Source organism: Pelodiscus sinensis, chromosome 2, assembly GCF_049634645.1.
Source record: "Pelodiscus sinensis isolate JC-2024 chromosome 2, ASM4963464v1, whole genome shotgun sequence".
NCBI lineage: Eukaryota > Metazoa > Chordata > Testudines > Trionychidae > Pelodiscus > Pelodiscus sinensis.
The window spans coordinates 220,790,213-220,808,550 of record NC_134712.1 but is presented as its reverse complement, the minus strand read 5'-3'; the positions used below and the strand labels follow the sequence as shown (position 1 = coordinate 220,808,550).

General features: G+C 41.1%; 1 protein-coding gene across 1 annotated transcript in view; it reads right to left on the bottom strand.

Annotated features, from left to right (window-relative positions):
* Positions 1-18,338, bottom strand: part of MALRD1 (MAM and LDL receptor class A domain containing 1) — a 439,697-nt gene that overhangs the window by 8,315 nt on the left and 413,044 nt on the right. The window contains exons 37-38 of the mRNA XM_075922485.1: positions 2,277-2,359; positions 2,083-2,179 (exon numbers count right to left, since the gene is read on the bottom strand). Coding sequence (XP_075778600.1) covers positions 2,083-2,179; positions 2,277-2,359 — 180 coding nt within the window. The remainder of the gene's footprint in view (positions 1-2,082; positions 2,180-2,276; positions 2,360-18,338) is intronic.

Sequence of the window (18,338 nt, the reverse complement as noted above, 5' to 3'; positions counted from 1 at the left end):
CTCCCCGTTTTGTGCTTTGACTGCAAGACCAATCTCTCTCTTTCCTCTGATCAAAAGATCAGTCTGCATCTCTGTTTGTGGGATGGGGGGAAATAACTGGCATTAAAGAGGATGAAAATCAAGGGGAAGATGGGCAGAGAGAAAGATGAGGAGAAGGACCTGGTAGGAGAGAGAGACTGGAAAGAAAAACAGAGAGAGAGAGATACCAGAGGTATCTTGGAAAAGCTATGCTACATCCAAGGAACGTGTCCGCTTTTCTGAATATTTTTTGAAAAGTAGACACGCTCTTTTGCCGTTCCTGTAAACCTCATTCTACGAGGCATAAGGGATGTGTTGAAAAAGCAGGTTTTTCCAAAATCTAGCGCCATGCAGATGCACCATATTTCAGAAAAGCCTCTTTCGAAAGAGAAGCAGAAAAAGATATGCAAATTGTGAATCTCAATTTGCATATATTTTTCTTGCTTTTCTTTGTAGTCTAGACATAGCCAGAGAAAGAGAGAGAGACTGTAGAATGGAAAGAAGGGCTGAGAGAAGTGGAATGGAAAGGCAAAGAGTGTTACTAAGGCAACCCCAAGAGGCTTGTCAGTGATTTGTGAATCTGAGGGTTATTGCTCAAAGATTTTAAAAGACGAGTGACTGGTTAAAGAGAACCTATGTAGCAGCATTATAGAAACAGCACTTCAGCATTCCAGCCATTCTTGCAATGGTTTTCCTTTCTCCTTTGATAGTTATGGAGGAGGCATTTTATATTGTCGTACATCAGCAGACAGATAGATTCATTTTATTTGCCCAGCACTGCCAGCACACAAGGCACATGATAGACAGGGCCCAGGCTTTGAAGAGCTCACAATCTAGATGGACACGTACAAAGATTATATGTGAACAGAAAGGGAATGTCTACACTAGAAAATTTATTTTGAAATAGCTCCTGAAATAACTATTTTGAAATAGCGTTTCCACACCAAAGGGAAGCCTTGAAATTAATCCAAGGTAGGCTCCCTTAGCTCTGGTCTACACTAGAGAGTTACTGTGAAATAACAAGCGGAGCATCCAGACTACAAAGCCTGTTATTTGAAAATAAGGGGCTGGTTATTTTGAAATAACAACTCCTGCTTTCCACAAGGAATATTGCTTATTTCAAAACAGTTTTTTGAAATAGCAGTAGTGTGGATGCTCCACTGCTGCTATTTCAAAATAACTACTCCCCAGAGTCATCCAAAGGAATTACTCCCCAGGGGCTGTAAGTCGAGGTAGCGCATCCACCTTAAGGGAGCCTTCTTTGGACTAATGTTGAGGCTTCCCTGTAGTGTGGACACACTAAAAGAAAATAGAGTGGGTGTGGAGAAGAGGATGGGGGAAGAAAAAGCACTCTGAAAGGTAAAGAGGAAGAGAGCACACATCTTAGTAATGCCACAAATCTTGTTTCAATTCTTATTTGTTTATTATTTATATAAATGAGTAAAGTATTCAGTCTTTTGGAACTAATCTTTTTATTAGAATAATGTTTCTATTCTATGCAGAATAATTTTCACAGGGACAGGGTTGCTTTACAAAAAAATTTTTCTGTGCAACTATTTTAGAAAATTGTTAAGGCAAAATTCTGCTCTCTGAAGAGCACACAGTGCGCCTGCTGGCTTCCAGGGGAGATGGAGGTGTGCATCTAAGAGCTGAATTTGTACTTAGAGATTTTGAGTAACCACAGATGTCTCCTATGTCCTCCCATTTAAAGACTAAGTTAAAAAAGACAGGTGTTGCTGAGCTCTGATAGATCCTGGGGCTCTGTAATTCAGTGATAATGGCGCACTTAAAGTACTCTAAACAATTAAGATGCATTTCACTGTTTTCACTTTGAGGTCCACTGAAGTTAGCTTATGGTGCAAAGCTAGGTTTTGTGTTTATAGCTGCATATACAAGGCAAACAGACTGAAAGGAGATTTAAAAGCTGAAACCACAGAATCCGGGCAATTAGCCATTGCTTTGTGGTACATTTTTTGGTGCTTTTGTGCGCGCGCGCGCGCGCACACACACACACACACACACACACACACACACACACACCCACCCCCCCACGGCTTCACTTACATTTTTGTTACTTTCTTCTTCCAAAGGACACACAACACAACGATCGTGATTTTGATCAGTAGGAAAGCTAATGCAATGCCCAAGCCAGTCCAAATATCTGCAAAGTCAGACGAATGAAAGAAATGAATAAGCCCAGGGAGGGAAAGACTGTAAGAATGTCTTGAATCCTGTTAATGTCTTTGTAAATGACCCACCATTTCGAAGGAGAATTGGAGCTGAACCTGGGGGAGGATTAACCTTGATGTGGCAACGATTTCCTTGCCATTCTTTTCCACATCTGGGAATAAGATAAAAAAGAAATTTGTGAGAGAGGATCTGGGAGAGCTTTCGAGCAGAGAAGGTAGGGAACATGCTAAAGCAGGAGTGGGAAACCTAAGGCCTGGGGGCTGGATGAGGCTCCTGGGTTGCCTGGATCTGGCCCCACAAGGCTTAGGCCCTCTCCCAGCATTTGGGAGTCTGTGCTCATACTCCAGCACCCTCCTTGTAGCGCCCAGCCCCTGACTGATTTTTCTGTGGGTCAGTGACCCCCGACCCAAAAAAGGTTTCCCACCCCAGTGCTAAAAGATGACTGGAAGCATGGGAAAGCCTAACTGAGGTAATCCAAATGCTTGGAAGGCATGTATATCTGTGTCCAGAATGCAAAACCTGCAGGAGCAAATTTTATGGAATGAAAATGCAAATTATAAACACAAAGACCAAACCTTACCGGATGATAAACAGCACCCTGCTTACTCTGCCATTACTGTCCATCACCAAACAGCCAGGGCTGGCTTAAGAAAGGCAATCTACAGGCTGCAGCCCGGGGACCTTGGCTAAGTGGGGTTGGGGGGGCTCAAAAAGTTCTCCAGCCTGATAAAAGTGCAGCATGGGCCCTGGGCTGCAGCCACTAAAGCCTCTGCATTCTGGCCCTGACTGGCAGGTCTGGAGGGCATGGCTCCATGTGCTACTACCCCTCTTCTCAGCCTCCAGGCTAGGGACAGAAGTGCTGGGACTCTCTATCCCTGTGTTTCCCTTGCCTGCAGGCTCTGCCCCCCTACAGCTCTCATTGGCTGCTTCCAGCCAAGTGCAGGGCAGCTCTCAGCACATCCTGTCCCCTCCCATCCCTGGGGCCTGTGACATCAAAGGGAAGTTGTCCCAGGTAAATGCTCTACACTCCAACTCCCTATCCCAACCCTAAGATCCCTTTCACACCCTAAATCCTGCCCCGATCCTACAACCCACCCCATGCTCCTGCCCTGAGCCCCTCTCACTCCCTAACTTCTTCCCAGACCCTGCATCCCCATCTCCTGTGCTGAACTATCTCTCACACTCCAAACACCTTGGACCCAGCCTGGAGCCCCCTCCTGCACCACAAATGCCTCATCCCCAACTTCACCCCAGAACTCACACCCAGAGCCAGAAACCACACCTCCTCCTGCACTCCAACTCTGCCTCAAACTGCAGTCTCCTCCCACACTCTAAACTCCTCATTTTTGGCCTCACCCTGAAGCCTAGAGGGCACCACAAAATGTAATAGCCCTGGACCTCCAGAAGAGTTAATCTGGCCCTGTAAACAGCATCTTTCTATACTAATAGCTGACCAGTGTGATTTATTCACCTGTTTTCTTTGTCTCCGGTGTGAATAAGAAACATTACTGAGTAGACAGTCTAGTCTCCCTAGTGGAAAGGAAGGCAGGGGAGCCAGGAAGGGAAAGAAAGTGTGGTGTAAAACCTCTGCCCAATCAAGTATAATGGGGATGTAAGACATCTAACTTTTTGTATTGCAAGTCATGACACCATCTATGTGTTTTGTTAGTCTTTAAGGTGCTACTAGTGTATTTGTTGGGTTTTTTTAAAGTTTTCCCCATTATAGACTAACTTGGCTACCCCTCTGAAGCTTTCCGTTATCAGTTATTATAAGTCATGTAAGTTTCAGTTATTGAGTTGGGTAATTTTCTGTTATTGTAAATCACGTAACTCTTAAGTTATTGTAAGTTATGTAATGTTTTAAGTTCCGCAACTTCTTGTAAACTTGTAACTTCTGGTTATTGCTTGTACAGCTGTTAAGCTTTGTAACATCCCATCATGGGAGAAGGGAGTGTGTGGGTGTGTGTAAGTGATAAGAGAGTGTGATTAGGGGAATGTCTGTGCCTGGTGGAAAGGAACCATGAGGCTGCAGACTTGGAGCCAGGTGGGGTCTGATATAATCTTCGCTTGCACATGAGTTAGGCAAAAATGCAGCAAAGATGAGAAGAAGAACTTAATATGCATGAGGAGAATGAGGTCTGGACAGGTCTCGCAGTCATGGACACAGAAAAAGAACTCAGTGTACGTGACCGAGCCACCTAGCTCAATAAAGAGAAGAGAGCATGCAAACCACGGGTCATACCATCAGCTTGCCAGCCCAGATTTGTGACTGCAGACAGACACACTGGACCCACCATGCTTGGCTTCTTTTGCTATCTTTGTGTAACTCATCAATTGCGTGTCTGAATGTGTATGTGCATTTGTGAAGGAGTTCCATTCCCTTTTTCGCTTGATCCAACAGTGGCATTGAATAAATCAATATAAATATAAGACCTTGGTTTGGTCTCCAGTGAAATTAGGTAACAGAAAGAATCTGTGTTTTTTTTTAATTGCTATCTATTAATTTGTTCTTTTATTTTTCTTTTCAAAATACAATCCTTAAGTAACTTTCCACGGTAAAACCAAGCACCCATAATAAACCAGCCGTCTCCAACCCTTTCAAATGACTATAAAACTGCTGCTCTCTTCACTTTAAGTGAGTAGATATTCAATTGTGGAAACAATAGAGCATACTCTTGAGCTCATCATGTATGAATGCAATGATGAGGCAAAGAATCAGTTTGGTGCAGCAGTTTCATTGACCTGTGAATGCATAAATCCAGAAGCATGTCTGTAATCCCAATATCCAGGAAGTTCTACCATCCTGGTAGGTATGATGGCCTCTTGCCTTTTACAGATGCTTGGCTCCTTTTCTTCATTGCCATTTTGTACTAATATTTTAATTTAGAGCCAATAAATCACATAGACTCTTTTATCAAGTTTATAAAAAAGGACAGGTAAATCCTATATGCACTATATACACAGAAACTATTAAAAGAACATTTCAAATGCTGAAAAGTTAGGAAATCCTAAATTCCTTGTACAACCTTAAATTGGGCCTATTATGCCTATGCATTTTATACAGTCTTTAATGATATGGTCACAACCCTTGTTATTTCTCTATAAAGGGATTAGGGGGAAGAAAGTGAGATATCAGAGATCCATGTAGTTTAAGGCCAGAAAGTACCATTAAGTTATTTAGTCTGACCTCCTTTATATCACAGGCCAGTTACTTTATTTACATTCAGCCAGTTACCCCTGTATTGCACCCAACTTGTGTTCAACTGAAGCATATCTTTCAGAAAGATATCCTGTTTTGATGTGAAGAAAATCAAGAGATGGAGAGTTTGCTGCTTTGCAGTTTGTTTCAATCATCAGTCACCTGGCTGTTAAAAAAGTGTGCCTTATTTCTAATTTGAATTTGTCTGCGCTCAGCTTCTAGTCATTGGTTCTTCTTATGTTATTTTACTAGATTAAACAGCGTTTTTGATACTCAGCATTTTTACACCATTGAACACTGCAATGAAGTCATCTCTCAGTCTTCTTTCTGATTACAATTTGAGCTCTTTATATCTTTCAGGCTACATCTAGACTACAAAGGTAAGTTGGAAAAAGATACACAAATTGGGAAGCACAATTTGCGTATCTTTTTCTGATGTTCTTTCGAAAGAGGCTTTTCCAAAATTTGGCACATCTACACATTCTTTCAACACATCCCTTATGCCTCGTAGAAGATGTTTACAGAGTTGGCAAAAGAGTGCATCCGCTTTTTTAAAAATGTTTTTGGAAAAGCAGACACGTTTCTAGGAGGTGGCATTGTTTTTCTGGGATACTTCCGGTATCCCGGGAAAGTACTGCAGTCTAGATGTAGCCTTCATGTATTGTATTTTCTCTGGCACTGCATTTTTTTGGTTCTTTCTTGCATGCCCTCATATTTTTCAACATTCTTTTTAAACTGTGGCTGGCAGTACTGGATACTGTAAGCCAGTACTGGTCTCACAAATACTAAATCTAGAGAGAAATTTACCTCCCTAGTCTCCTGGACACACATCCATGCATCCTGTTAGTTCTTTGTGTCACAGCATTGTGCTGTTGACATGATGAGTTGCTTATTCACTATAACCCCCTATTTTCTTCATCAGAGTCATTGCTTTCTGATTTGAGTACTCTAATCTGTAGCAATGGTCTTGTTTTCCTTGTTCTGAGAGGTATATCATTGCATTTGGCTATACATATTAAGTGGATTAAGAAAAGGCTAACTGACAGATCTCCAAAAGTAGTTGCTAATGGTGACTCACCATTGAATGGAGGTGTTTCCCATAGGATTCCACAAGGACTAGTATTAGACTTGAAACTATTAAACATTTTCCTCAGTAATCTGGAAATAAACACAAATTGCTGCTGACGTTTTGTGAAATGAGGAAAGAGTAGAAAGGGAATTCACTTACTAGTCAACACTTCCAGCCTTGGCTTCACCATTTATTTTATTTTTTTTTCTTTTTATCTGGTAGTAGAGGAAATTTGGTGGTAGTATCAACCACTGAATAAAATGAAAATCCATCTGACAAATCTTGTGTTTGTTATCTAGGGAATTACCCAAATGCTTCAGTGCCTTTCTTTAATTACAAATTGAAATCATTCCAAACAAAAAGTTGCAAATGATGTTTTCCCCATCCAGCTGAGATACCTGGATTTCTTACTGTTTCTGAATGCCCAAGTAGCCTTCTTTCATCTGTGGTGGCAAGAAATCTGTAGCCCTTCTTGACAGATTCAGACTTAGCTGCAATGATCTAGGCATTCCTCACTCCTAGATTAGTTACTGTCATTTTCCATTCTTAGGTATTAAATTGCTGATCCTGTTAAAGTTTAAATTGATCAAGAATACGACAGACTGACTGCTCAACAACACAGGTAGTTGAGAGAACATGCCCCCAAAGTATTTCACTGGCTTCATAATGAATTTCAGGCCAAACACAGTGTCTTTGGTCCTATTCTCACAGCTGCCCACAATGCACAGCTACACCCTGCATGGTTAGCACAAAGGCAATGTTCAGTGGGACACAGAACTACTGGCCTGAAGTGTGAAACTCATCAGGGCAGAAGACCTAACTTTTTCTGATACAATTTCATAATCCTAGGCTATGTCTAGACTGCAGGCTTCTTTCGAAAGAGGCTCTTTCGAAAGCATCTTTCGAAAGAGCCTCTTTCGAAAGATCGCGTCTAGACTGCAGGCGGATCTTTCGAAAGAGAAATCAGCTTTTTCGAAAGAGAGCACCCAGCGAGTCTGGATGCTCTCTTTCGAAGACGGCCTCTTTACATTGAAGAACGCCTTCTTTCGAAAGAGGAACTTTCGAAAGAAGGCGTTCTTCCTCGTAAATTGAGGTTTACCGCCATCGAAAGAAAAGCCGCGTTCTTTCGAAATAATTTCGAAAGAACGCGGCTTGAGTCTGGACACAGAGGAAGTTTTTTCGGGAAAAGGCTACTTTTCCCGAAAAACCCCTGAGTCTGGACACGGCCCTAGAGAGTACCCCTGGAAGACACCAAGCTGGTCCTGAGAACATCAGCATATTCAGAACCAAAGGCAAAAGCCTATTTCTTTGATTAGGCCTTCTCACAGAAACTCTGTACTTAAAAAACAAAAAACAAACAAACAAACAAACAACCGCCCAGGAAATAAACTACACAGAACCAACAAAACCCATACAACTGAAAGGAGAGAGAGATTTATGTGTACATCTTCATAGGCTTGATTCTCCATTACCTTGTGCCTAGCATAATCATTTGTATTTATGCAAAATGTCATCATTCTGATCTGGTGGTGATTTGCCCCTCTCCAGGTAGATATGACTAGCAAAGGTGAACAACAACAGAAACATCAATCTCAATAGCTTTTGGACCGGTTTTGTAAGAAAAAAATAATCTCCAGAAAAAAATGTGCAATGCAAGTTCCTGATTTAATAGCAAATTAGACTATACTCGATCAGGGCTCGGAATATGTTTCCATGTGTGTTTATACAGCAAATTACACACTGGGGCCCAATCTGAACATAGGCCTTTGGGAATGATTGGAATAATACAAATATAAATAACAGGAATAATATCAGTCAGATAAAAGTGACAAGGAGTCCTGTAGCACCTTATAGACTAACAGATGTATTGGAGCATAAGCTTTCGTGGGCAAAGACCCACTTCGTCAGATGACATGCATCTGATGAAGTGGGTCTTTGCCCACGAAAGCTTATGCTCCAATACATCTGTTAGTCTATAAGGTGCTATAGGACTCCTTATTACTTTTGCAGATCCAGGGTACCCCTCTGATATCAGTCAGATATTATAAGGAAATGGAGGCAGATTTCTTAGCTTTCCTTATAGCAATAATTTTGGTCTCATAGGGCATGTCTACACAGCAGAGCTAAAGCTGAAATAAGCTACGCAACTTGAGCTACATCAATTGCGAAGCTTAAGTCGAAATAGCTTATTTCGGCTTTTGGCCCTGTCTACACAGCAAGAAGTCAGAGTTTGAGCACTCTTCCTCTGACTTTCCTTATTCCTCATAAAATGAGGGTTACAGGAGTTGGAGTAAGAAGTCCTCCAGCTTGACATTATTTTGACATTATGCTGAAATAACTTCTTGCTGTGTAGACATGGACTATGTTATTTCGGAACAGCCTTAATGTCTTGAAGTAAACTTTAATTGCTCTAGCATAGGGGTTGGCAATAATTTTTGTAGGGGGGGGCACTTTCTCACTGCAGACCATTCCTGGAAGGGGGGGGGGTGGCTTTAGGCAGAAAGGGAGGGGACTTGGGCAGAAGGGGTGGTTCCCTCTAGGCACCATGTATGGGGGAAAGACTTCAGACACTACACCATGGGGCAGAGGAGCACAGGAGGTCTCTTCCGCCCCACACTCTAGCCCTGCCAGGGCACACAATGCCCAAAGGCAACCCCTAGGCATTCTGAACAGCTGGCAGTTCTCTCTGGTGCTGCGTGCCCCTGGCAGGGCAGGAGACAAGAGACTTTGTGCACTTCCTCTTCTCCCCAGGTCCCAATTGGCTTGGCAGTGGTGGAGCACGTGAAATTTCCTGTCCTAATCCTGCTGGGGTGCGTGACACCTAGAGGGAACTGCCAGCTGTTTTGAACAGCTGCTGCTTCCTCTGGTGCTGCATGCCCCAGTTGGGGGAGGAGACTTTGTATGCTTCCTACCCCCAGGTTTCTATTGGCCTGAGGGTGGGGACACAACAGGGTGGGCTGCAGGCTGGATGCAGCCCGTGGTCTGTACCTTGCTCACCCCTGCTCTAGTAGCTTCAGGTAGGCCAGTGCAGCTTGTGGTATAAAGCCAAGAGAAAGGCCACTTGAAGCCAAATTAATGAAGGCAACACTTCTAATTACCCTCCCACTGCTGTGTTTGCACTGTACTCACTGCACATACTTTCAGTTGAAAGGCAGATGAGTTGTTTCCTTCAAAGTCACTATTACTATTAGCAGGGCTCGGCAATTAAGATAATCTACTTGCCATAGGCGAGTAGATTATAGCCTGGCATGGTGCCACAGAGCGATCAGCACATGCACAGCGTGCTGAACCGCGCAGCTGGTGAGCGGGGCTCGCCGCGGCTCAGCGAGCCCTGACTAGTAGTATATGTTAATAGTATATTATTAGTTTCCTTTGACATTTGGGCAATTGGGAATACATCATTATTATTATTATGGGAAAAGACCTTCCAAGCCAGAATTCAACATGCCCTCTGGACAATGTGTCTCCACCAGCAGGGGTAGCAGCGATTTTGAAGGCATCCCTGAAAAAGCCTTTCCTATCCTGCAGCAATTCACTTTAATTTGAAGACAGGTGACTGTGGAAATCACTGAATAAACCCTTTGGGCCATAAAGCTCTGAAGTTTCACATTATGATCATGCAATTAATTTGCTTGGACTAATTGCATGCTGACTAACTACCAATGGCACATTTCACAGAAGTGCTAGATTTCTAAAAGCCATCCAGCTCCTACCAAAACTAGGGAGATAACCTTTCCTATCCATCCAGGCAAGGAACAATCTCATAGTAAAAACAGGAAGAGGAAGAGAGAAATACGGATGAATCATCTTTTACAATCGTCCCATCCCAGTACACAATCCTAATCTATTATGCCTGATAAACTGTCTTCTGCTATGAGCAAATTCAGACAGGAGAGTCACCCTGGAATGGCTTGGCTAAGACTTCCAATTTTGCTCCTAGGATTTCCAACTCATTACTCCCTAATACCTACAGTGGTAATGCTGGGGAATGAACTATAGCACTGACTATGTTTCTGCACCCCAGGCCTTTGGTCATGACTCATTTAACTCAGAGTTAGGAAATAAGAAACAGGCAAGATTTTTTCCTTTAACATATTCGTACAGGGCAGGTCTAATTTTCCAGGAACATATCTGGATGGCACATTCTGCATCCCAGGCTATAGAACTCTACATTACATTAAGGCCTGTAAATATAAAATTCAAACCAATTAGAACTGAGCAAATGCTTATTTCCAATGCCTTCAATTTGATTGGAATATTTCCGCCTTAGGTCTGATTCTCTACTTGTGCAGTCATTTGCACTTGTGTATAATGGATGTAAAATGCTCCTTCTCTGATGTAATAGCACTATATACCACTCTTGCACAGGGGTAAATGACCTCACTACATTCTGTACCTCCCTTAACTCTGTTCCTGGACCACAGAGCCATGAGGCACGAGTGCAGTGGGAGGGGCCAGCGACTCACCTGGGAGTCTCGTGTGGGGGGAGGGACACAGAGGTGCAGGTAGTGTAGTAGAGAGTTCTGCTCCCTGTGGCTGGGAGGTAGAAGGGGTCGGCAGTGGCCATGGAGCTCCAGCCCCAGCTGCTGAGCTCGGTTCTGGCAGTGGAGCCAGAGCTCTGGCCATGGAGCTCGGGGTCTGGCAACAGCAGGTAGGGAGCTCCAGCCTGGGAAGCCATGGCTGGGCAGGCAGCAGTGGTGCCAGACTGGAGCCCTAGCAAGGGGCAGGAGTTCAGCATGCGTCATATTGGGAGGGACCTCTCCATGTCCGGCAAATCCCCTTGTTCAGGACTGGTCAGGTCCCGAGGGGTGAGGTGAGGGGACAAGGGAGGTCTAATCTGTAGTACAAGGCAGTGGAGAAGCAGACCCCTGACCTTCAACTGCAGCAGTGTTTCTCCAAGTGGTCCATGGACCTTCTCTGAGAAAACTGCTACTGGGCTGTACCAGTTTGTTTACTTACTGTCATGCTGCTTCCCGCAGTTCCCCTTGGCTGAAAATGGTGAACAAGAGTCACTGATAGCTGCGAGGCTCCGTGGCTGTGGAGCTGGTAAGTAAACAAACCAGGGGGGCACTGTAGCAGCTTTCTCAGAGTGAATCTGTGGACCACTTTGAGAAACACTGAACTATAGAGGCAATAGAGCTCCTCATTAGCCAAGAAGGAAAAACACTCAATGAGCTGTATTTTCAAAGAAGGGCTTGATGTATTTGAATAACTAAATGCTGAAAGTTTCTGTTTTCCCTACAGCAATAGTTACGAATGTTCCCTAATGAGGAAGCTGTATTGATGTCAAACAGTGTTCTGCAGTTCTATTTTAGAATCCCGCAATACTTTATCAATCCATTTTATTGGCAATTCCTCATTCCAGGACTCTCCTGCTTAGTGTAGGATTTGATAAAATGCAAAAATATTTTTAAGTGAAAATGATTGCTTTAGCTAAAAGTATTAAACTTACCCTCCTCCTGTGAAAGTTAGTTTCTTAAATTCCAGAGAAAATTTCAATAAAGTACTTTGAAAGGCTGCTTAAATCTCAGAATACTTTCCATGGTAAGACAAATCACTGCCAGGGAATTTTTGTGATAATGGAAATGCCACACAATAGTTGTATGTGTTTGATTATTTTAGTCTATACACATAATAAATATAATGGAATACTTAGTTAATGGTAATTTGACATGTTATGAGAACACAATGTACTAATTAGTAGTTAACCTACCAACATCAAACAAAACTCAGAATTTTCATAAACCCTCCCACCTCCATGTAGACTCAGACCTTCATCAAGTCTCTCCCTTAAAGAATAGCCAGAGAAAATAGAAGGGATTGTGGACAGACACAATAAGCATATAAAATGTAAAAGTATCGTTGGCACACCATAGGAAATCAAGTTTCAACTTCTGACACAACTCAGTCTGCTTCTAACATATGGTCCTTGGTTACCTAACGGAAAGTACAGCGTTAACCAGCCCTGCCCCTATAACAGCATCAAGCCACACTGTTTTTCCTCTTCTTCACCCCAACCCCCCAAACTAAACTTTAGGGTTTAGCTGCTGGGCCAAACTAAACTTTTTTTTCCCCACTGGCTCCTGAGATTACAGCTCCTTGGCAGCTAAGACTACCCATTTCTATGGCTCCAGGGCAGCCTCCAAGGAAAATTTCATTCCCTTTCATAGAGGATTTTAAAGTTTCATTCCAAATCAGAACCAATTTCAAAATAACAAAGTCCTCTCTGAAATGGATTTACCTACCGCTGCTTAGCTCTAGGTTTAAGCTTAAGAGTTGCATAAATATTAGTTGCCTATCTTCAGCTAGTATAGAAAGGGTCTGAATCTGATCACAATTACATTGCTTTTAAACTGGAGTAACTCTATTGACTTTACTGTAATTACTTAATTTAAACCAGTGTGATGCCCACCAAATTATTTTTTTTCTCTGTATCTTATATCCTCCTAAAGGAATATACATACATGCAAATTACTTGTTTAGTCATTTGTCTTGGTGGCATCATGTGGTTTTGGTCTGCAAAGCAAACTCTGGAATATTATTACACAATAAGAGAGATAGGATGTAAGAGAAAGTTACACTACCTCAGATCTTCAGTGAAAGAACTGTTTAAGTAATCCATAAATCCAAGTTAAAATATATGCTACACACTGTATTTTATGGCAGAATTTGGCCCAGTGAGGACTACAGAAATGAAATGGAACTATGCCTATAGCAGACAATGAGACTTGAAATCTATCATTTCAAATGTGTACAATCATTTTAATGCTATCTTCCTCACCTTTGTGTCTAGATTTAGAGATTTTTCACTGTCATATAAAATAACACTGCTGGCTAAAAGCCAATAATGAGATACTACAGAAAACAGCTCCTGGAACTGAAGAAAAGAAAGGTTTATGCTAGGTTCAGTAAACAGAAAAAATGACTGTCTTGCCAGCTAAACCATTAAACAAAATAAAACTTACAAAATCTAGTTTCCAGAAGACACGTTTGTTTTATTTTTTATGTAAACGATTGTTTTTGATGGAAAATTTCTAGCGAAAAGAACATTACAACACAATCACATTTAGAGGTCAAACCACCAAACAAAGCTTGTCATTTTAGCTAAACTGTTGTTGACATTAAAATGCAACACCATTGAGAAGAAACTGAGAGGCTTGAAGTAGTATAGCAGGTCAACATACTGGCTTTTTGCCACTAGAGATCAGAGTTCAAATAATGACTTAAGTCACAAGTGAATATCCATTGGATTCATTCTAGTCCACAGTTTTTGCAAAACTCTTTGAAAAAGTTCCACGCCACAATGCAGGACAGTAAGTTATCCACCTTAAGACAAACTTTAGACTTAAAATAAGAAAGAGAATTGGTAGAGGACATAATAGGTTGCAAACTTCTGACCTGAGTGCAGAAGGAACAAATATGGTAGCTTTAGGATAGACTTGATGGCTCCAAAGAGGAAAGCTTTTGCTTAATGATAATTTTGTTCCTAGACCAGATGGGGATTAGAGATCAATAAAAAAAATAATAAAAGACCTGAATATATTTACTTTGGCTAGATTTTACCACAATCACCTTCATTTAGCTGTTATTTGTTTTTATGTCTGTTTATTTATATTCCCCCCCTCACTCCTCCATAGCCTCTTATTGCATTCCTTCTTGATTTAAAATAAACACATTTATTGTCATGTTAATTTCATTATGATTTACTCTGTTTTTTTAAATCTGTAATTCTAGTGTTACTTGTCTCTTGATTATATCTTCATGTCTGTTTTAGCATTTCCATATTGGAACGCTATAACCTTTTTTGGATTTTTGTCTCTTATTTTTCTCTTATCTGAAGCTGTTTTGGTTCTGAAGTTCAGTTGAAAGCATCTTTTTTTTACAAGCTGCAGTTTGCTGAAATGAATAAACTGGGTTCCTCAATAAACATTGTCTTTTACTGTGCAATAATCAGGGTTTGTTTGGGGCATGGTGTTATTTAGACACTACCGTACTATCAGTTCTATGGTGATAGAAAACGGGCCTTTATCTCAATCAAAGCCAGTCTGCCTATCTGTTTTCAGGTGCTGTTTACCTTCTGAATATCTTTCAAATGAATGAATCTGCAAAGCCCTGATAAAATTAAATAGTCAGTCATTTAAAGGGATTGAGCAACTACTGTGTTTCATTGTATGTGTTAGACTGCACATCTCTTTTTTTTTTTTAAATCTGATAAAATTCCTTTACAAAAAAAATTGTTATATGGTCTTATCAGTTGAAATGGCCTGTTTTAACCTGAACCTGCCAGCGTAGGGCATTACTCCTGCCAGGTAGATTGCCGTACATATTGGAAATTATAAACCATTTTGTCATCCCCAGATAATCATAAATTCTTCTACTCCCACTGGATACAACATTATACAACAACGTCTAACACAGCCACTTCTTAATATTTTACAAATCAGGTGCACAGCTATAGTACCAAAGGGCATCAATAATTATGAAATATATCCTTTCAACACTTTTATTTTCCACGTTTCAGTTGTATGCTTCCAGTAATATAAAGTAGCAGCCCTGAATTGCTGAGCTTCCATGTGATACAGAAGCAATGGCTTACATTCCATTTGAAGCATTCACTCCCCAGCAAAGGCTACACAATAAATTGTTGGCATCATAGGCACCGACTCCATGAGTGTTTCAGGACTTAAACACACATGGGAAAAACCACAGCATCCAAAGGGCTGGATTAATCTTTGGGAGAGCATGGCATCAGGACTGTGGTCCCACCCACCGCTTTATCCTGAAGGCCTGTGGCTTCTTGCCCTCAAGGTCCTGCCCACTAATTGCATGGAGGGGAAAGGGTGGAGAAAAGCACCTACAAGCAAAAAAAAACCCCTTCAACATTTGTGATTGGCATATTCCATGTGCCACTACGGACCATGAAAAACAATAATATTATTGTGACCTCCTCATCGATTGTAGTCCTCTTTTGATATCCACAACTGAATTCCATAGAAGTTAGGGGAATTCTTGATTCATTTTCATGAAATATAGCTTAAATTATAAGATATTTAGGATACTATATGAACAATTACATCAAAAATCCCTGACATTAAAAGTCAAGCCCGCAAGCATTAGGAAATAGAGAATTAAGGATGCCTCTGCAATTGTAGTTCAGACTTCTTTTGCATAGGCATTAAGAGAATTTCTACACAGCACCATAACTCGAAATTTGAGCTAGGCAAACTGTGTATCTTATTTCAATGCTATTTCAAAATAGCTTATTTAATCATTTGGCATTGTCTACACAGTGCCAAATTTTGAAATAAAGAGCTATTCTGAAACAACCCTTATTCCTCGTAGAATGAGGTTTACAGAGATGTCGGAATAGTGAGCCCAAAATAACAGGCTTGCTGTGAAGATGTCTACGTAGACAGTAGACATTGCAGTGTAGATGAACCCTAAGAGAAGATTTTGAATTACAGGATCAAATACTATCATTTATTTCTCCAGCACTGGAAATGTTACCTCTCACATTTCCTAATATCTGAGTGCTTGACTTTGCAACTGCAACACATCAATATTAAAATAGTTTTTGGTATGTAACTTCCTTTATTTTTTTAGGAAAAGGAAAACCAGATTTTATTCTGAAAAGTGTAACAAGTCCTCCATCATTCCCAGGGCTTAACCCTGCAACTTCAGCATTGAGAATGACCACATTAGCTGGCAATAAGAAAAGAATCAGTCTGTACCCCCATTCCTAAAACTTTTACTAAGCAAATGACACATGGCCTGGAAGCTGCTTGTGTGCCAGAGTTCAATGGTGAGTTGAATGATTACACTTGGCACTCTGCTATCACAAAATCCTGCAAATCCTCCTTAGTGTCCAACACTCCTCTAGTATAAAGTGGAACCCTATGGGTAAGAAGGAAGGTATGTCCAATAGCTTTGGTGTCATTTCTCCACTCTGTAAACCAGTGGCATGGGGGGTTCTAGACAAGCCAATGATCCCTTGAGACTTGAACCACAGGCTACGTCTGGACTGGCATGATTTTCTGGAAATGTTTTTAACAGAAAAGTTTTCCGTTAAAAGCATTTTCGGAAAAGAGCATCTAGAGTGGCACGGATGCTTTTCCGCAAAAGCACTTTTTGCGGAAAAGCGTCCGTGGCCAATCTAGACGCACTTTTGCGCAAAAAAAGCCCTGATTGCCATTTTCGCGATAGGGGCTTTTTTGCGCAAAACAAATCTCAGCTGTCTACACTGGCCCTTTTGCGCAAAAGTTTTGCGCAAAAGGGACTTTTGCCCGAATGGGAGCAGCATAGTATTTCCTAAGTAAATACTCAGTGCAAAAAGCACTGATTTCTTTCAGTAGGAAGTCAGTGCTTTTGCAGAAATTAGAGCGTCCAGTGTAGACAGCTGGCAAGTTTTTCCAGAAAAGCGGCTGATTTTCCGGAAAAACTGGCCAGTCTAGACACAGCCACAGTGTTTAGAGTCTGTGTGTGCACCAACATGAGAGCCAGGATCGGAACCTATTTCTTTGGAAGTTATGTAAATCATGTCAATCAGATCCTTTCATTTTTCCATCTTACTCAAATACACAGACATTGATGTTTTTCATCCACCTGAAATATAAAACATAAGTTACCACTACAGAGCTGCAGGGGATGGTGGCTGACTACTACAGGAACACAAAGCAAACTATAAAGCAGGAACTTTGCCTCAATTCTCTCTCTCACACACCCAATAGTTAAAAACAAACAAATAATACACCATTTCATAATGCTTCTCATAGAGTTAGGATGCTGAGCCCAAAACGTTGCAATGGAAATTTTGCACTCTTACCAAGGAAAGAAAATCAGAATGATCCTACTAGCACATAGAGGTGAGGGGTATCCTGGAAATCACTCATAAAAATTATTTGAATTAGTCAGTTCAGTGGAATATATAGGAAACTCCACTGAAGGGACCATATAATAGCTTCTCATGTCACACAAACGTTGCATCTTGAAAAGATGTTTCCTATATTTTTTTTACTAGATAAACTTTTTTTCTACCAATTCTAGTGAATCTGTTCATATGATACTAGACCGGCCTCAGGTTTTTGTCTATTCTCTAAGGTATAACTGAGGTCCTGTATTATAAGACTGTCAATTTTTATGTCCATAAATGCTACCTCAGTCTTCCAGAGATGTAATGGTTTCTACCAATTTTACAGCCCACTGTTTCAAAGTAGACTTTTTATCTATCAGCTCCACAACCTTTGCTGTTTTGATATTTATATTGTGGCAGTACCCAAAAGCACAGTCAGGATCAGGATCCCTTTGCTCAAGGGTCTGTACAGCTAGAAGAAAGAAAGAATGGTCCCCTCACTTACAAAATTCACAATATATATATAAAAAAACAAACGCTGGGTAGAAGGAAAGGAAATAAATTTTATAAGCAAAATGGTAAGGATGATGATATGCATGTGCCGAAATAACATAGCCTGCATCTACACACAAACAGTTATTTTGACATAAGGGAAGTTGGGGTAAGAGTGTTCTCTGTCAAAATGACTGCTATGTAGACAGCGCCAAAAGTCAAAATAACTTATTAGTAATTAACGTAGCACAAGTTGTTTAGCTTATTTTGAGATTATCCCTGCTGTATAGATGTACCCTATGAGTACCTTTACACAGCAGGGCTAAAGCCAAAATAAGCTACATCTTGAACTATGGCAATTGATTAGCTGAAGTCAAAATAGCTTAATTCCGCCTTGGGCGCTGTTTATACAGCCGGAAGTTGAAGGAAGTGTGTTCTTCCTTCAACTTTCCTAACTCCTTGTAAAATAAGGGTTATGGGAGTTGGAGTAAGAAGTACTCCAGCTCAACATTATTTTAAAA